The sequence below is a fragment of the Sinocyclocheilus grahami genome, unplaced genomic scaffold (genome assembly GCF_001515645.1).
Source record: "Sinocyclocheilus grahami isolate Dianchi unplaced genomic scaffold, SAMN03320097.WGS_v1.1 scaffold712.1, whole genome shotgun sequence".
NCBI classification, from domain to species: Eukaryota; Metazoa; Chordata; class Actinopteri; order Cypriniformes; family Cyprinidae; genus Sinocyclocheilus; species Sinocyclocheilus grahami.
The window spans coordinates 910,280-931,169 of NW_015505891.1; the positions used below are offsets into that span (position 1 = coordinate 910,280).

The 20,890-nt window shown below is 36.4% G+C and overlaps 1 protein-coding gene across 4 annotated transcripts; it reads right to left on the minus strand.

Annotated features, from left to right (window-relative positions):
* Positions 1 to 2,862: 2,862 nt before the first annotated feature.
* Positions 2,863 to 17,835, minus strand: LOC107560158 (centrosomal protein of 126 kDa-like). 4 transcript variants are annotated; one of them, XM_016244251.1, is made up of 12 exons: positions 17,396 to 17,835; positions 14,013 to 14,132; positions 11,751 to 11,896; positions 11,495 to 11,606; positions 10,810 to 10,990; positions 6,728 to 8,729; positions 5,272 to 5,397; positions 4,915 to 5,036; positions 4,097 to 4,154; positions 3,461 to 3,637; positions 3,219 to 3,283; positions 2,863 to 3,117 (listed from the first exon to the last, which is right to left on the minus strand). In XM_016244251.1, the coding sequence occupies exons 1-12, from the start codon at positions 17,434 to 17,436 to the stop codon at positions 3,031 to 3,033; spliced, it is 3,237 nt and encodes a 1,078-aa protein (XP_016099737.1). In that variant the 5' UTR covers positions 17,437 to 17,835; the 3' UTR covers positions 2,863 to 3,030. The 4 variants fall into 4 exon arrangements, with proteins under 4 accessions (XP_016099737.1, XP_016099736.1, XP_016099738.1 ...); XM_016244250.1 differs by lacking the exon at positions 17,396 to 17,835 and adding an exon at positions 15,224 to 15,663; XM_016244252.1 differs by lacking the exon at positions 17,396 to 17,835 and adding an exon at positions 15,224 to 15,663 and having other exon boundaries at positions 3,085 to 3,152.
* Between the last annotated feature and the right edge of the window lie 3,055 nt (positions 17,836 to 20,890).

Consider the following 20,890-nt stretch of genomic DNA (forward strand, 5'->3'; position numbering starts at 1 on the left):
TATACATATATACATATATATACATACACACACACACACACTACCATTCAAAAGTTTGGTCAATAAGATTTTTCTTTTGGAAAGAAATTAATTTTACTATTTAATTGTATTCAGCAAGTATCAAAAGTGACAGTAAAGACATTTATAATGTTACAAAAGATTTCCATTTTAAATCAATTCTGATTATTTTCTACTCTACTCTGCTCATCGAAGAATCCTGAGAAAAATGCATCATGGTTTCCACAAAAAAATATCAAACAGCAGCACAACTGTTTTCAACATTGATAATGAGAAGTGTTTCTTGAGCACCAAATCAGCATATTAGAATGATTTCCAAAGGATCCTGTGACACTGAAGACTGGAGTACAGCTTTGTACAGAAGGGTTAGATGACATGATGACAGTTATAGGGTGGTGATGGCAAAAGAGCATCAGGAGTTTGACTTCGTTATCCAGCAAAGCCTGTGCGGTGAGTCTCCAATGCACTGGAGTAATTAATAGTCACTCAAACCTCACTGTCACACACACCTAGATAAGCTTTCCCATGCATGTATACACTGATTACACACACACAAACACAAAACATCACTCACACAGGTCATAGGCACACACATACACACGTAAAACACACACCCAGAAAAACCTGTCATGATTATGCCACACATACAATGTAAATCTGTATCCATTTTATGCTTAACCGACACTTGAATGAGGTTGAGTTACACAAAAAGCCCTTTATCCTGTCTTGGCAGTGGCACTAAGAAAACAAAGCAAAACAACCCCCCCCAAGAGTCAAGATTGTTTACCCCAAAAATACCAATATGTATACATTAATAATATACAATTCCTATGAAAATATATTTAGAAATGAAAATATATTAAAAAATAAATACCAACTAATTAGAAGGCAAACAACACATGAACATCAAATACATTTTCTTGTAAATGTTTTTTTTTAAAACGTTTTATTACACAAACGTAATTTATTGTGTATTGCCAGAATCATTTCACACATATTACACCTGATTAAAGGAATAGTTCACTCAAAAATAGTCAGTTGCTCACCAATGGATCCTCTGCAGTAAATGGGTGAAGTCAGAATGAGTCCAAACAGCTGAAAAAACAATAACACAATAATCCACATAACTCTAGTCGATTAATTATGAAAAGCTGCCTGTTTGTAAGAAACAAATCCATAATTAAGGCTTTTGAACTTTAAACCGTTGCTTCCAAAATCCAAGTTCATAAGCCATAATAATATTTCCTCCAGTAAAAAAGGCTATCCTCTGTTGTCCTCTTGCATCAAAATCTTACATATTTGTTTAGATCTCTTTTGGACTGTTTTTTTTTTCTTGATCTGTGCATATTTCTCTCCTGATTCAGAAGAGGCCATTTTTTCACTGGAGAAAGCAATATTATAAATAGAGGACACATTTGAAGTTAAAAACATATTGATGGATTTGTTCATTACAAACACGCAGCTTTTCACAAGATGTTAGTTGATGGTCTGGAGTTGTGTGGATTACCTGTGGATAATTGTGATGTTTGGACTCTCATTCTAACGGCACCCATTCACTGCAGAGGATCCATCGGTGAGCAAGTGATGTACTGCAAAATTTCTCAAAATCTGTTCTTCTGTGAAGAAACAAATTCATTTACATCTTGGATTACATCCTGATTTTCATTTTTGGGTCAACTATTCCTTTAAAAAACAGTTAAAAACTCTCAATACCACTCAAGTATTTAAGTATGTCTACACTGTAAAATCCAATAGTTTACCTTACTTAGATTTAGTTAGTTATCTTTACTTAGTTGTTATACTTACTAGGTTTTATTAAGTTACAGCTACTTTCAAGGCAAATAAAACAATTTACTTACTGTTTTGAGTGACACTTACTTAAAATATTCAAGTAGCCACAAAGGAACCAATGACATTAATAAACCAATGAGAGGCAGCAGTGCACTAATATGTTGCTAATGTGCAACATAACAACAGCAGAAGAAGAAAAGAAAACGAGTCTTAATAGACTTTTCACTCATTTCCTCCATGTCTGCAATTATCTTTCACTAGTTGCATTCACTCGTTTCCCAAAGTCATCTTGAATGTTGAATTCTCAATACAACTGAAATATTTGAAAGAACATCACATAAGCTAACTTTATAAATTGATGTTGATTTTCCTAAAATGTGTTTTTTTAACTCCCCATTATAGTGATTAGCAGTCCCTTTGGTTGGGCACTTTGAACTTGGTTGACATTGCTATAATTTACTGCCTGTTAATACAGTAATGCATCAAGAACTCAGAGTTATAGGATTTCAAAGGAAGAAAAGTAATAAATAGGTTGCTTTTAGAAAGTGACCTATCTTCTAATTAAAGGATTAGTGCATTAATTGTGTGTTCATTAATAACTTTATAAAATTTCTTTTTTCATAAAGACCCTGAGATGCATTTCTTTGGATTTACATAATTCTTAAATTCGTGTGTGGTAACATGCTGAAGTCACACACAGACTTAAACATTCAGCACGTGAACCACAACAATGGTAACAATTCAATTTAATTTATTTTCATTACTTGTAACAATAGCCATTTTATTTGCTCTTTTTGTTGTGCTGCTACTGACACAAGACAGCAAATAAAATTGTCAAATAAAATCAACAACTATAAAACAAAGCAACTGTATAATTTATTCATACCGCAATGCACTCTGGGAGTCAGTGAGTAGCTATACTAAGTCATGAGTAAACCTAAATGAAAGGATCAAGTACCCCCTACAGTTCTTTTTTAGTTACTAGAACTCTCGTGTAAGTAAGCTATACTAACTAAGCATCTGTCAGTACAACATACTATTGCTATTTCACTTTACTTAGTTTTTTCAAGGCAATCGGTTTGCATGCTTTTTTTAAGTAAGCCCAACTAATTCGATTTTACAGTGTACGCAATATACAGCATATAATCATAAGGTTTGAAGGTTTGCAAAGTGCAGCTGAGAGAAGGTGTTCGAGGGAGTGGTGGATCATGGGAGGTGTAGTCAGTAACGCTGTTGAGTTTGGGTGCGATTATCAGCAGAGGCTCCTCGCCTACGCATGGTGACACCTGCACTCTCACCGGTCTGGTTCTTCAAGGATGAGAAGACAGAAAGATGGGACAGAGCTGTGAGCAGGTCACATTAGTTCAGGGGAACAGATCACTTCCTCTGATTACATGGTCAATACTCACAAATGCAGGACCCAAAGCAAAGATGCCCTTCACTGCTGGGTTGCCACCAGCTGCATCTTGCACATCTGTTAAATCAAGTGGAAGTGATCAGGAACACAGATGTTGATATTTTGAAAACATTAAAACAAGAAATGCATACATAGGGCCAAATTAAAAGCTACTGCCCTCGCCTCAAATCTGTGATAAACATGTACGTTTTGACTGAGTGGATCAAATGTACATGTTTTTAAAATGACCCTGACATTGCAGGCGTTGATTAAGTCTTTCGAGTGACTGCAGGATCTTCTGCTCCTCTAGTGACAGAGCGCTGACACTGAGGGACTGTATTCTCTGGCTCAATGGACCAATCGAACCGTTGCAGAACTTATGGGTCTGTGCACAGTCCACTATTTCATAGGCACCGTCTGACGCCTCTGGGCCTGTAACGGTGGAAAAAAACAATGTTAATGCTTAAAGTTTTAAAGTCAACTTAAGGGTGTTAAAGAATTTGGCTTCTAATAGTTTGGCTGAAAAACACATACTACCATTCAAAATCTGTTTTATATATATCAAAAGTGACAGGCATTTATAATGTTACAAAAGATTTCTATTTCAAGTAAATGCTGTTCTTCTGAAATTTCTATTAAAGAATCAAAGAAAAAAATCCACCGTAATAATTTAGCTTTGAAATGACGGTAAGTAAATAATGACAATATTTTAATTTTGGTTGAGCAATTTTTTAAAACATGCTGCACCTTACATGATTACTGTATGTTTGAAAATGAGAATAAACATTTACATTTTAAAAATACTTTGCTCTTGCCCTGCTGAAAATCTGTAGAGGTGGCCCATTTATCTACTTAATAGGAAATTAGATATTCATTTACATGATAAATTACCTTCACTGTCAGCTGCATGACTATTTTTATTTGGGTGTTGAGGTTTTGGCACCATGACCTGTTAAACCAAAAGTGAACAGTTAATGAGCACTAAATTCAAAAGTGTCAAAAAGCCAAAAATAACATCATATGAACACAAAAGTTTTCAAAGTATTTTTCAACATGACATTTATCCTTTAAACCAGAGGTCCCCAACCACCGGGTCGCGACCCAGACCCACTACCGGGCCGTGGAAGAATTGCTAACGGGTCGCAAGAACGTTCTGGGAAAAATGTGTATAAATATGACACTCTGTTATTTATTTATGTTAATGATTGTTCTAATTATTCTGTATTATCTTTGTATGCGATTGATATGGAGTAGCAATTTGACAATTGCATGTTAAATAAGTAGCCTAAATGAAAGATTGCTCTGATCTGTCACATATTAGGAGTTAAACGGATCGCAGTTGATCCGTAATACGTACATAGAGACGTGTTTCAGACAGCGCAGCAAGGTGTATATATATATGTTGCATGTTCTGAAAGAAAGGGTCTGATCTTACTAATGTTGTATAAAGCAAATCTGCAGGAACGGGCAGTTTTAGCAATGCGGTCTGAGAAATTCAGCTTATCATCAATCACAACTCCAAGGTATATTTATATATATATATATATATATATATATATTAATATATTCTATATATTCTATATATATAGCCCCCCCCATGGTGCTATAAATACACCAATGCAAAATGAACCAGTTGTAAGTCGACTCCAGTAATAGCTTAGTTTTCTTTGCTTTCTAGGACAGTATCTTCAGAATATGCGCATGTTTACCTGATAAGGAAAACTGGGCTTTCTCTGTGTTGTTCCTACAGGTTGGTTCTTGCTGTTTTCCACTGAAACTCGGTTCTTCACCATTTTACTCTCCATGGACTGTCTCCTTATTGGACTTCTCACTGATTTACAGAAGAAACAAAAAAATACATTAATATCTAAGCAGCAAACCACTTCACCTCATGTTACTTGATGTATGGGCTCATATGTAGGCTCAGTGGCTTTCATTTCTAAACAACTCTAGTGAAGCAATTGACATGTCTTTATTCATTTTTTTATCACTTATATTGTGCTAGCAGTGGCAAATATCCTGGCTTTTGGTCTTTGAGGAGATTACATAAAACTATAGACTCTTACCGTTAGAGGAAGCCAAGAAAAAGCCACCCATTTTTGAGGCTCCATTGACACCACTGATCAGACTATCACCATTGATGGTGACATGGGACAGGCTGGCACAGACTTGAGGCGAAGAAGACAACGGGCCTAAGTCAATTCAGAGAGAAAAACACAAAAAGACAAAAGAAGACGGTTTCATTAAAAGGTCCCAAAGTATGAAAGTCACTTCTCCTGTTCTTGAGGTCTCTGTCCTCAAAATGTAGAGGTTTCCTGATGATTTAAAAAATAATTGACCCCAACAGTCCATCATTAAATGGATCCATTTCAACAGAGTAGTAATCCCAAGTGATGCAGTGCTGTGCAGAGGGCCAAAGAAAACAGACTCTATTGATCCAACACTAAAAAAACCTTTTCCAAAAACTCTAGAAAAATATTCCCCAAGAATCTCAAACAAAGCTGCTGAACTTGCCGACACACAAAGGGAGCTCGGTTCCTTCAATCGACTCTCATTTTACTATATGACAAGGTGCAGTGAAAGTTCATGGGAAGCTGATGATTGCATGACTGTTGGTTTTGTAATATGTGGCTGGAATATATCTTGTCAGCTGAAAGACACCTACTGAAAATGTTTCTTTTGTCCACAGCAGGTTAACAATCATTCTCAAAATTTGGAAGATGTAAAGCAGAATGGAAAAATACAGAAACAGGGACGTAATAAACTTTTGTAAATAGTATAAATATAGGCTGGTACTTGTTACAGCATCTTCTAACCAAGCATGGTGCCAAGTAATTTGTCAGTACACACTGTAAGAGAAAATGCTGTGCATCACAACATATTTAATGTTTAATTATGTAAGCCTACTAAAGTCTCTACACCAGGGGTGTCAAACTCAGTTCCTGAAGGGCCGGAACCCTGCTCCAACTGAGCTCCAAGCCTGAAGGACTTGATTAGTTGGATCAGGTGTGTTTAATTAGGGTTGAATCAGAATTTAGTTTGAGACCCCTGCTCTTACACCCTTAACTTGATCAACACAAAATTTTGTGTACAATCTATCTATGCATACTTAATATTGTTGTGTTGAAAATGTGTGTACGCATTTGAAGTATATATATATATATATATATATATATATATTATCATTGTACTGCATTTTACATATTAATTAAAATTAATATATATTTGTATTTTTGATATATGCTTGATTATTAGAATTTCATCCATTTTCCAATTTCTAAAATATACTGTGTTATAAATATACATAAATATACAATATGATATAAATCAGGCTTTTATTGTAATTTATTGATCACAAAAAATGTAATTAAAACATATTTACCCTCAGAATGTTTCATATGTCATGCTTTTATGTTATACATGTTATACACCAATGTGTAGTGGGATTTTAAACTCACTCAGCTTAAATATGTTAAAAAAAATGTGTTAGGTCAGAAATACTGAGTTTGGCATTTTCTTTACCGTCTTTGCTGGCGAGAGCACTTCGGACACCATGCCACAGCAGTGTGATCTCCTCATCTGTTGGAGTCCGGTCCAAACATTCTCCATTCTCTCCACACCTGCGCCTGGCATTGTCTGCAAGGGCATCTGGAGAGGAGAGGGAACAGATGCCTGTCTCATGGGTGTAGGTACAGTAGGGTGGCACTGGAGCACAGACAGCATCTGCTCTGAGGGTAGGCCAATTAACTATTGTCTCTCTATCTGGAGTGTCTTTGTAAAGGGCCAAATCCTGCAGATCTGGTCTGCTCAGAACACCATCGGCATTGCAGGATGCCTTTGAGATGTACATAGGACACTCAGCTAAGTTACACTCTGCAGCTTCAGGTTTTAGAGGGGGTCGAGGCACCAAAGTCTTCCCCTGGGTCTTGGCCACATGTTGCGCTTCCCTGGCAGATTGCGGTCTGATGATAGTGCCCTTCCTGGCCCGGGAGGTAACGAGACACGAGCCGACTCTGGCTGAGCGCGCTCTCCGGGGAGTCCGTGGGCCCCCAACGCAGAGGGCTCTTCTTTGAGAGGTGGGCTCCTTGATATGCTCCTGTGTACGGCTTTCTTGGGGCCCTACATCTGCCCAGGCCTGTCTAGTGGATTGGGGCCCAGTGGGGACAGCAGAGGTCTTATTGGAGATGTTCTTTGATACCCCTGTGAGTAAATTCACATGGTCTGAGTGATCTGCCGAGAGCTGTTTATGGGTTTGTTGAGGCAGGTTAGCACGCCTGCTGGGGTCTCTAAACACTCGGTCCACCCCCTCAACTTCCTCTACCTCATCAAACCAGCGTAGTTTCTTCTTAATGGTCCTGTTCTGCTCTGGCTCATTGAGTTTTGCCCTGGCCAGCTCTACACTGTCCCGGATTAATATGGCCACTTCTTTGGTGAAAAGCAAATGGCCAGGAGTATAAGTGAATTTGACATTTCCTGATTTGGATTTTAAATGGTTTTTAAGAATCCCTTTCAGGAATCTGACATTGTTGTTAGGGGCAGAATGGGTCATAGGGTCTGCAGATGTTCTATTTGGTTCCTCCATAATTTTAGAAGGCATCAGCACACCAGCTTTTGCCAGTTTGGTGACATCCGTTTCATTTTTAGGTTTTGAAGAATCTATGCCTATACTCTCCTCCATGCTCAGCGGTTTGGATTCTATCTTGAGCCCAGTGGCAACATATACATCTGGTTTGTGTTTATGTGACTGTGAAGAACTCAGTTCTTCTATTGGTTTTATGTTTGGGGAACTAAGATGGGCAGAGGAGCTCGAAAAGGCTTCGAAGGAGCTGTTGCTGTGCTTGCATATGCTGGCTGGAGGAGCTGTCTGTGTTTCTGATAAATGTTTAGCATATTTCTCCTCCAGGGTTCTTGTCTGCTGTTTGGATTCTGACTTGAAGTCTTTAGTCAGACTTGAGAATTCCAGGGGTGTGGTATCTGGCAAGGCTTGTGTTTTGCAGTGGGCAACCACAGATCCTTTGTCTTTTAAAAGGTTCCCTTGAGCGTTCCTGTCATTATCATGAGTCATATGTTCTGAATTAGCTGCTAAGTCCTGCTGAGTCAACTCTTTTTGGCAGCCATGAGTAGTCTGGGTGTTGAAGGTCTGCAATTGGTCTTTTGAGTTATCAAATCTTTCTTGCATGCAATTCCGGAGACTCCTGTTTTCCTCTGTTGACTCATGATCCTTTGGTGAGGGTGAGTTGAGACTGAGTTTGCTTTCCTGATTTAAGAACTCCTCCAGGAAACTCTTTGCTATGGAACAGTAGGGGTGAGACGTTAACAATGGGTTGTTGGACTGTCTGAATGGTGATGGAGAGCTTTTGGGGTCTTGGAGCTTAGGGGGATCCACGGGGAGGTAGAAAGACTGGGTACAGGTGGTGCTCTGGTGGGAGCAACAAACTGGTGTAGTGTCATGGGTCTTCTGAGTGTCTCCGTTCTCTAAGCTGTCCAGACTAGACAGACTCTCTGTCTCACTATGTGGGGACTCCTGAAAATCAATATAAAAAAAACATTAGAGCACTGATGCACTGACACTGGCAGACTGGGTGCTCTTTAGAGATCATGTTGCATGCATGCTGCGGAGGGATGGAAAATAAAACATTGGAAGTTAATCTTTATGTAAGCAAAATAATATCAGTTTCTGCTACAACTTTTTACAATGAATAGAAGGACGGATCAATATACATATATACATTACTGTTCAGAAAAAGTCTCATGCTCACCAAAGCTGCATTTATTTAATCAAATAATACAGTAAAAACGGAAACAATATTATTATTTAAAATAACTGTTTTCAATTTGAAAATATTTTAAAGTTTGACTTATTCCTGTGATGGCAAAGCTGATTTTCAGTAGCCATTTCTTCAGTCTTTCTTCTGATTTGGTGCTCAAGAGACATTTCTTATTAATATCAATGCTGAAAACAGTTGTGCTGCTTACTATTTTTGTGGAAACAGTGATATTGAACAGAAAGTAAGAAAAAAAACATTTATTTGAAACAGAAATCTTTTGTAACATTTTAAATGGCTTTCATTTATTTCATTTCAATTAATGCCTTTAAAAAAATGTACTTACCCCAAACGTTTGAATGGTATTGTAAACATTTCAATAAAGAAACAGATCTACATTTATGCAAGAGCATTAAAGTCTTTAGAATCTGTATAAAAAGCATTAGTATCAAATATTAAAATCTTTTTACCCCAAAAAATAAAACAAGTAAAATAACAATATATAAAAGCATACTAATCTTCCAGAGGGAAAACTTAGGGCAAGTAGAGCATGATGGTCTCAGACATTCCTATGAAGGGCATTCCATAAGTCTGACTACATTTGGGCACTGAATGGAACACTTTTCTTAGAATACCTAAGACTAAAACCTATCCTATAAATAGGGTTATTACCTTCTGTGTCCTGCTCTGTTCAGTTCACTGTATTAAATCATGTGTTGGCTACAAGCCAGTGCAGGTAACATTCCAGCTGGTGTGTGTAAGAGGACATAACTAAGTGTGCAAGAGTGAAAGAATGTTTGTTGAAGGTATAGAGAAAGGGGAATGTGTATCTGTGGTTTTAATATGCATTTGTGTGATTAAAGGATTAGTTCAATTCCAGAATAAAAAATGCACACAAATGCACGTCTTGCACTAACTCTTTACGTTGCACTAACGCATCACGTTGGAAAAGTGACCCTCGTCTGTGTACTCTGATTCAAAAAAGGTAGGGTAGGGGGCGAAAAACTCCTTCACATTTTCTCCTACAACTTCAAAATCGTCCGACATCGTTGTTCTACCTTTTTTTGCAAAGGGCATTTGACTTTCTTTGCACATTCGCTTTGTAAACACTGGGTCGGTACTTCCGCCTACTTCACACATGACCTTTCCAAAGTGAATACGTAATGTGTGAAGTCGAGCTAGTGCAAGACGAGCCGATAAGACCCTTATTCCTTGGCTGGGATCGTGTAGAGCCCTTTTAAGCTGCACTGAAACTGCAGTTTGGACCTTCAGCCCGTTGGCCACTATTGAAGTCCATTATATGGAGAAAAATTCTGGAATGTTTTCCTCAAAAACCTTAATTTCTTTGCAACTGAAGAAAGCATCTTGGATGACATGGGGGTGAGTAAATTATCAGGAAATTTTTATTCTGGAAGTGAACTAATACTTTAAAGCTTCAGGATGAGCTAATCTCTTTAAAACTCCTCCGTTTGTTCAGAAGATGCTGCGGCATGTTGTGGCAGGAGGAGCCCTGGGCTAAAATTACAATGTTGTTCTGTTTCCCCAATAGTTGGAATTAGATCTTAAAAGCTTCACACACTCCTTAAGCAAATTTGCCAACAGGCCTTTCAACATACACAATTATGGCCCTAGTGAATCACTGTGAACTATCACTTGTATAAAGAAGTTGATCATAATTACAATCTTGTAACTGTAAACAAACAAAAACCTCAACTCGGAATTACATAAAACTTCAGATGATAGACTCATCAGCAACATTTTATAATAAAAATTTATTTAAATGAATACCATCAGCTATGGTTTAACTATACATATAGTTTTATGAGTATGTATATTAACCTGTGGACCGGCCTGCTCTTTTTCTTTCTGGGTCTCCTGTTGTTTACTGAGGAAGAGCAGCTGGTTGTTCTTGAAGTTACTCAGGCTCTTCTCCTGCAGGAGTTTGGTGTAGGCCTCAGCTGCAGATAAGGCACGTAGGTGACGGGTGCCCCCTGAAGGCTTTGGGGAGGGAGTGCAGCTCCTGAAAAAAAAACTGGTGATTCAATGCATCCACAGTAATAAGGAATATACATTCATATAGCATCTGGCTCCCCTAATATTTAAAATTGTATAGAACTAAATGATATTTTAAGTGCTGCCAAAAGTATAAATATTTTAAATAACAATATAAAATGTTTTAATTATTCAAAACTTATTACATTTTCATTATTGTGGTAACATTATTGATAAGATGAATTATAAGATGAGTAAATATTATTAAATTATTATATAATGCTTAACATATTAAATGGCATTCAAATAGTTCATATACTGTATATATATGTGTATACACACAAATATATATATAATATTCATATATGATGTTCACATTTTAAAAAAAAACTATTGATTGAGCTCTTAAGTTTTAATATTTAACATGAAATAGTATTTTGATGGACTGCATTAATTAAAGTTCTAATAAAGTATTACAAAAATGTTATGTATCTTCAACCAATAATATATTGCCATGGCAGTAATGTCGTACCTGCTAATGGTGGAGCCACTGGCCAAAAACGGAGATTGTTGGATATATAAGTGCAGACTGTCCTGAATATGATGAAGTGCTTCATCAAGGTTGGGTGTTCTTCTCTTAAAGGCTGCAGAAGGACACAAATGACTTTATTTAAATGGAGGATGAGATGTTTACATCACATACTGACCTAATAATAACTGCTAACAGACAGTTCAAGAGATAAAGAGTGCATGTACACACATGGATTAGACTGTTTCGTTGAACTTACCTGGTCTTTTTCTCTGGGAAGGAGGGAGATGAGCTCTTTGGAAGTTCTCTGTGGCATCCTGGACCCTCTGATGACGCTGCTGTAGAATATTCTCCCTTAGTCTCTGCTCTTGAACATCCCACTGTTTCCTTCTCTCTTCTAGAGCCCTAGAGAGACAGTCAGAAAAAATATATGCTGTTTTTGTGACCTTTTGACAGTTAGACAATGGTTTGCACGCACCATGTCCTCTTAAAGATATAATTAATTCTTTTTAAAGTGGACGGATGAGAGCTTTGGCAAATGTGCATATCAAATACCCCACTTGACTTAAAAAGGAAATGAGACTTTAATCTCATTTGAATATCAGCTCATTGCACAAGCTGTCGTTATCTCAGACGTTTACTTTCCAGGGTCAACAGAAACCTGAGCCTTCTGTAACAGATGCATTTCAGCTAAATTAATTTGTTAATGGCACAGAAACTAGTGCATGCCTAAGCCGCGGAACCATTGGGCTGTCAGGCAGAATTCATGCAAAATCATTTACCATAGTTGAGCAACCTGAACTAACTTTGCCTCATAAGAAATATTAAATAAATATTTAAAAAATATTATTTTAAGAGACTTTGAAACCTTGACACACAGTCACATGTCCCACCTATAATGTAAGTCTTTTTTTTAAAGAATATATGAAGAGTTCAGATGCAAAAGCCTCTCAGTGCCATCTGAAATTTTCATCTAAAATGAGCATTTTTATCAGACTCCTATATTTATGTTAATTTATTTCACTTTAATGGCATAGAAAAGGACATATAAATTGCCATTAAAGTAAAATGACTGAACCTAAACATAGGAGCCTGATAAAAATGCTCATTTTAGATGAAAATTTCAGATGGCACTTAGAGGCTTTTGCATCTGAACTCTTCATATAATAAAAGATTACTACTTAATAAGGTTTCTACTTAATTGAACTTTTAATGAATTTTTTTTCTCTTCATTATGATATTAGGACAGTTGTTATCACCCTGATATTTTTAACTTGAAAATGTTATAATTTATTTTAATACATAAATTAAAAGCATACTCATCATAGAAGTGTTTTCAAATCACTGAATGCATGAACTGCATTTATTAATTTTTTTTCTGAATAAAGACAAAAATGAGTGTCCTGTCATTGACACTTATGTTCATACTCATGAAATTCTGTAATATACTCGATATGTTTCAAGAATTATTTAATCACCACAAAAATAGCTCCGGATCTGTGTCTGAACTCAGTGGGAACGGGGGGATACACTCATCTTCCTCATCATCACTTCCTTCTATAAAGTAATGTTCCTTTGCTCTTGCTGATTAGAGCTTCTATTTCAAGCTGGTAAATCCTGGCTGACAAATAAAGGATTGTATAACAGTATCTGAGCCCTGTAGGGTAGCTTCACTTTCAACGTGCAGAGGTCAAAAACCCAGACTGAGTCATTAACAGCATGGAGACAGTTCTTAGTATATCCGACACTCACTGTCAACAATAAATTCAGCAGCTGTGCATTGCTTCTGATCTCTGGGACACTCACCCGGCAGTCTTTTAGTGTAGTTGCCCCCTTTGTGAATACGCTGACGCTATTTCTTTCTTGTTATTGCCACCTCATGTAATAACAAGTCCTCAGAGACCAAAAGGCTAGAGCTGTGTAGTTTACTATCCACGCTGCAATGTATTACATGTTTCAGGAAGCAGATGTTGACATACTTATAAATGCATGATTTGGAGGGACAGTGCAAAGAACAAAGTTTTTTTTCTGTAAACATTAAATTATCTATTCAATTTGTGTTTTAATTGTTGTTTGGTGAAGAATTTACAACATGTACAAAAAGTCTATCATTGTCTATTATGATAGATTTGATTATGAATACTATGGTCTATTATTGACTTAATGTTAAGTGACTCACAAATTCAACAAGAAGTAAATAAGATGTTTTCATGATTTTACGTTAAGAATAGAGAGAGATTACATATTTGTACATCTAAAAATTAATTTGGACAGGACATTTGAAATGAAACAGTGACACCAAAAAGTTGATTGAAAGTGGTTAAAAACCTAAATAAGTAAATAAAAAGAAATAAATAAAAAAGATACAACATCTAAATACTTGACTCTCATACAAATAAATGCTTTTTAACCTAAGATCTGGCTGCTGAAATACATTCATGTAAACTAAAAAATAATCACTCAAGATTTTCTAAACAGTAATGAAATAAATATAAATCAGATTTATTTTTGACACACTTACTTTTGTCTGCGATTTGTTTCCAAGAAAAGCTTGCGAGCCTGAGCTCGACAGTACCTCTGTTCTTGAACCAACGCTTCTCTTTCATTTTCATTCTCTTCATGCACACCTGATCTAATGTTCCTAATGTGACACAACGTCAAGGAACGTATTATTATTATAGGATAAGACATTATCTTATGCATACATTATCTTATGATATGCACAGCACAAAGATGCAACAACAAAGAAAACACAAAATATAAGTAATATCTAAACAGACAATATTATGGAATAGTAGAACATGCATATATATACAGTGGCGGCCAAAAGTTTGTAATAATACATTTTTTTAAAGAAGACTCTTATACTCACCAAGGCTGCATTTATTTTGATCAAAAGCAGTCATATTGTGAGATACTATTACAATTTAAAATAACTATTGTGTTTACTATTTGAATGTATTTTAAAATGTTATTTATTCCTGTGATGGCAAAGCTGAATTTTCAGCAGCCATTACTTCAGTGTCACATAATCTTTCAGAAATAATTGTAATATGCCGATTTGGCGCTCAAAAAAAAAAGTTCTTATTTTATTAATGCTGAAAACTGTTTTTGCTGCTTAATATTTTTTATGAATACTTGGATACATTACCATTCAAAAGTTTGTGTTAAGTACAATATATGTTTTTTAGAGAAAATAAATGAATACTTTAATGCAGCAAGATGCATTGAATCAACCAAAATCACAGTAAAGACAATTATAATGTTACAAATAAAAGAAAATAAAAAAAGTATTTTAAATAAATGCTGTTCGATGAACTTTCAATTCATCAAAGAATCCTGAAAAAAATATAGGTTTTCACAAAAAACAAACAACTTTTAAACAGTATATATAATTTAAGATATTAATAAGATATTATGCATAATAATAATAAGAACCATTATTAATAATTGAGCACCAATAATAACTGAGTATCAAATCATTAGAAACCATGCTGAAATTTCAGCTTTGTCATCACTGGAATAAATTACATTTTAGAATACATTCAAATAGAAAACTTTATTATTATTTATTTTTATTGTAATAATGTTTCACAGTACTATACTTGGTCATTAGTTAGCCAAGGTCCATTATGCAAGAATAATAAATAAAGCAAGTTATGTTTTTCTACTACAGTAGTTTAAAACTATGAGCCAAATAAACGCTGGTAATTCAGGCAAGGAAAAGGATACGAGTAGTAAAGTGTGTCCTCCAGGACTGGCATCCCGAACATCAGGATGACAAGCTGCTGACAGGTCTCAACACACCACACTTCTCACCCGAGCAAGAAAAGCTGCATCTTATTGATGTTGGAACGGCCGCGCAATAACATAGCTGGCAACAGCAGAATTTATCCGCTCATGAAAAATATTGGTGCACTGAAGAATGAGAGCTACATGAAGACTGGCCAGCCAGTGCGAGAGCTAAATACAGACAGACAGCGCACAACACTTACTACCTATGACTTTAACTTCCTGTAGTTTGATACGAAATTCATGTAGACCAAAACTGAGTGAATGCTATCTTGACATTGTTTTAAATTAAAGCAGGCACAGGTAAGCCTTTACAGGTAAGCCGCTACAGCTGAAAGAGTTACGCCATGTCGGTAACCATCGACGCGCTTCCTTGACAACAGACGCAAACTCGCGGTGGGGGCGTGGTCACGTCTAAGCGCTTGACGTTCATCAGGACGTAGCCTACTACAGTGCTGGATTTAAATACGCAACAGGGTTTGCTACATTTGTTGCGTGCAAAGGACTGCATGAATGGATGGAAGTCCTACTGTTTTCCACGAAACAACTCTTTTAAACAGTATGTTTCAAAGAAACGGTTAAATAGCCTAATGTGATTATTTACGTATTCTTGTGGCATGCTAAAACCAATAGGCACATTTTAATGTTTATTATAGTTTGCCCTTTTGTATTAATAAAGTGACAGTGTTTATTGCAATTTCTAATGTCCTAGTTCAGTTTTCTATAGCCATTCGGCGAATAAAACATGTTTAGAACCTAAGTACTACTACAATTGAATTAACATAAATAATGCTAATATTCATGTAGCATGCCACTTGGCCGAAATGTTTTTCACTTTTTAATATAACACTGTGCAAGTAAAATCGTTACACAATCAAATCATACATTTCCAGTAGGCCTACATTTTATTTGTAACATTATTGTTATTCAAGTAACTTATTTTCCGCTCCATTTTATTCAAGTCTACGTCTGTTTACTCCAAATGCTCATAAGGAATCCCATGTGTTCGAAAGAGTCAGTGAGTCAGTGAGTTGTTGACTGGAGAACCGTTCTTGCTGATTCAATTCGATTCGTAAACAAGTGAACAGGTGCAACTGATTCATTGAAAATATCCTTTTCAAAAGAATGACTTGGTCACCAATGGAACGTCACTACTTGCTTAGGTTCTTCATCCGTCTACCCGTAGAGTCAGGTCAATTTCATTTTTCTTTATTTGAAGATTTTTCACACATTAAGTGAAGTTGTGAATTGCGGGGCCTCCCATGATTGATCCTGTCTATCACTGCTGCTGCAGAGCGTGAAGTGAAGCGAGACTGCTGGGTTATAGATGTAGGCTGCGATTGTAAGTAGATGATCCGTTCAGGTATGGTTCTTCCAGCACGCAGTCTCTTTTGAACCAGACCGCTTGCTGTCCAGGATCTGTACACTACTGTCCACCTGTGAGTGACCCTTGAAACTCCTGATAGCCTACATCAGTATGCAGCAGAATCCTTCTCATGTGTTGAGGTATTTGCACGTGCCAAAACAGAAGTGAAAAAGAAAAAAAAAATTAGGAGAGAGAGAGAGAAGGAAAATGAGCGACACTGGAAACTTAACACAGCAGTGGAATAAAAAATAAGTTCATTAATAATACTAATAAAGTGAGAGAATAAATTGATTGAAATATATATATTTTTATATTTAAATAAGTACAAAGTTAAAATACATAAAGAATAAATATAAAAATATTGTTATGTAGAAATTATGTAGAATTATGTTAGGCATCTTAACGGAAAATACAGAAATCTGTACATGGTTTATTATTCTGTATGCTAAATTGTCTAATGCGCTGTGTGATAAACAGAAATATATAATCAAATAAAATCTTGGATTACATATTTGCACTTCTTCACTCATTTAGTATATTAGCTTTGTAAATGACTTTTCTACTCCTATAAATTATTAGTTTGAACTCCTATAATAAATGATTCATTTCAGTTTTTATTTATTCATTTAATATACAGGTGCATCTCAATAAATTAGAATGTCGTGGAAAAGTTCATTTATTTCAGTAATTCAACTCAAATTGTGAAACTCGTGTATTAAATAAATTCAATGCACACAGACTGATACGAGTAGTAAAGTGTGTCCTCCAGGACTGGCATCCCGAACATCAGGATGACAAGCTGCTGACAGGTCTCAACACACCACACTTCTCACCCGAGCAAGAAAAGCTGCATCTTATTGATGTTGGAACGGCCGCGCAATAACATAGCTGGCAACAGCAGAATTTATCCGCTCATGAAAAATATTGGTGCACTGAAGAATGAGAGCTACATGAAGACTGGCCAGCCAGTGCGAGAGCTAAATACAGACAGACAGCGCACAACACTTACTACCTATGACTTTAACTTCCTGTAGTTTGATACGAAATTCATGTAGACCAAAACTGAGTGAATGCTATCTTGACATTGTTTTAAATTAAAGCAGGCACAGGTAAGCCTTTACAGGTAAGCCGCTACAGCTGAAAGAGTTACGCCATGTCGGTAACCATCGACGCGCTTCCTTGACAACAGACGCAAACTCGCGGTGGGGGCGTGGTCACGTCTAAGCGCTTGACGTTCATCAGGACGTAGCCTACTACAGTGCTGGATTTAAATACGCAACAGGGTTTGCTACATTTGTTGCGTGCAAAGGACTGCATGAATGGATGGAAGTCCTACTGTTTTCCACGAAACAACTCTTTTAAACAGTATGTTTCAAAGAAACGGTTAAATAGCCTAATGTGATTATTTACGTATTCTTGTGGCATGCTAAAACCAATAGGCACATTTTAATGTTTATTATAGTTTGCCCTTTTGTATTAATAAAGTGACAGTGTTTATTGCAATTTCTAATGTCCTAGTTCAGTTTTCTATAGCCATTCGGCGAATAAAACATGTTTAGAACCTAAGTACTACTACAATTGAATTAACATAAATAATGCTAATATTCATGTAGCATGCCACTTGGCCGAAATGTTTTTCACTTTTTAATATAACACTGTGCAAGTAAAATCGTTACACAATCAAATCATACATTTCCAGTAGGCCTACATTTTATTTGTAACATTATTGTTATTCAAGTAACTTATTTTCCGCTCCATTTTATTCAAGTCTACGTCTGTTTACTCCAAATGCTCATAAGGAATCCCATGTGTTCGAAAGAGTCAGTGAGTCAGTGAGTTGTTGACTGGAGAACCGTTCTTGCTGATTCAATTCGATTCGTAAACAAGTGAACAGGTGCAACTGATTCATTGAAAATATCCTTTTCAAAAGAATGACTTGGTCACCAATGGAACGTCACTACTTGCTTAGGTTCTTCATCCGTCTACCCGTAGAGTCAGGTCAATTTCATTTTTCTTTATTTGAAGATTTTTCACACATTAAGTGAAGTTGTGAATTGCGGGGCCTCCCATGATTGATCCTGTCTATCACTGCTGCTGCAGAGCGTGAAGTGAAGCGAGACTGCTGGGTTATAGATGTAGGCTGCGATTGTAAGTAGATGATCCGTTCAGGTATGGTTCTTCCAGCACGCAGTCTCTTTTGAACCAGACCGCTTGCTGTCCAGGATCTGTACACTACTGTCCACCTGTGAGTGACCCTTGAAACTCCTGATAGCCTACATCAGTATGCAGCAGAATCCTTCTCATGTGTTGAGGTATTTGCACGTGCCAAAACAGAAGTGAAAAAGAAAAAAAAAATTAGGAGAGAGAGAAGGAAAATGAGCGACACTGGAAACTTAACACAGCAGTGGAATAAAAAATAAGTTCATTAATAATACTAATAAAGTGAGAGAATAAATTGATTGAAATATATATATATTTTTATATTTAAATAAGTACAAAGTTAAAATGCATAAAGAATAAATATAAAAATATTGTTATGTAGAAATTATGTAGAATTATGTTAGGCATCTTAACGGAAAATACAGAAATCTGTACATGGTTTATTATTCTGTATGCTAAATTGTCTAATGCGCTTTGTGATAAACAGAAATATATAATCAAATAAAATCTTGGATTACATATTTGCACTTCTTCACTCATTTAGTATATTAGCTTTGTAAATGACTTTTCTACTCCTATAAATTATTAGTTTGAACTCCTATAATAAATGATTCATTTCAGTTTTTATTTATTCATTTAATATACAGGTGCATCTCAATAAATTAGAATGTCGTGGAAAAGTTCAGCTCATGTATCTATTATTCATTCATTCAACAGGATTTTCCTTATATACAGTTCACATTAAGAAAGTGCTCAGAATCAGACTTTACAATACTTTGGGATAGTTTTATACAGTTAAATTCTGTCATCAGATTATGACATTATCAACATTACAAGCCTATCTACAAATAAAGTAGTAACAGGATTAGTTTTGATTTAAAAGCTGCAAATAGCGAAACAAAAAGTTCCCCGGTAATATTTGACCTTACACAAGCAATCTTTATCAGCCGTATTGGCTTGTTGCCACAGTTAAGCTGGTGTTTACAAGGGATCTGAAATGAATTAATATGACGTACACTGGCTCCCAGGTTCTTGTTGCTTCTATTTCCCTCTTGAACCCCTGTTTGTACAAAGCAGATAATAAACCCAGGCTAAGCATGTGGAGGACAAATGTAATCCAGATCTCTGTAATCCAGTTACTGTGAGACATCCTCTCTGATCCGGATTTACAGTCACAATGAAACACTGGGGGTGTGAAATGTATGCTGCCACAGAAGTGCTCTTCCACACCGCATAGGGATTAAAGCTGTTTATACAATCCTGATATTAACACATCACAAAACCGGCAAACCCCCTTGAGATACTGGTCCTCTTTCATCTTAAGGGACTGAAGTTTCATCTGAAAAACTTATACATGTTGTGTTTCTGTAGGCACAGTAGACCATTTCCTCCAGCAGGAGACGTTAATGCACCATTAATGGCTTTTAACTGATTGCTACTTTTCCGTCTCTGCTCTAGAGGGCGCTGTTGTCCCTTTTTCTTTTGGTTTCAAAACGTGGGTGGGTAAATGTGTGTGTGGGAAAGAGAGTCTGTCTGGAGAGATGGGGGTCAGATACATTTTGCTAGTACAATTGTGTCGAACTGTCATCTGAGGAGGAAAGTGCTTCAATAGCGCACAGAGTCTGACAGTGAAAGCCAGCTTTCCTCCCTTTTTTGTGGCCCTCAGGGTAACATGAGTGATCATTTCTTCCAGACTGCCGGCTGACGTGTCACAAAAAGTGTCTCACAAACTGCATCATCTGGGATTGATCGGTCCTCTCTTTTTTGAGTAAAACACGAGGCAACCGGATTTCGATTGGACTGTGTTTATCCTTTCTTAAAAAGGATGAATTTGTCCCCATGTCTTGAGAAGGAATAATCAGGAAGTAAATAACAGGAAGTAAATAATGGAGGCTGGGGCTAGTTGACATGCTTCTTCCTTTATTTTTGATCATCAATTTCTATACAGACACATACCTTGAAGTCTTAGCTACAAAAGAAGCTACTGAATATTTCTGCCTTTGTCATCCAGAAAAAATATAAAGAAGTAAATAAAAATAGCTGAATGTTGATTTTTCTGTGACAACATGCCCCCAGTAGTA

Coding starts and splice junctions, on each gene's coding strand:
- LOC107560158 (XM_016244251.1), bottom strand. CDS start 17,436: ATGTTCGGGATGCCAGTCCTGGAGGACACACTTTACTACTC. Junction 11,897..14,012: donor GAAACAAATCGCAGACAAAA/GTAAGTGTGTCA, acceptor CTGTCTCTCTAG/GGCTCTAGAAGAGAGAAGGA. Junction 11,607..11,750: donor TTCCCAGAGAAAAAGACCAG/GTAAGTTCAACG, acceptor GTCCTTCTGCAG/CCTTTAAGAGAAGAACACCC.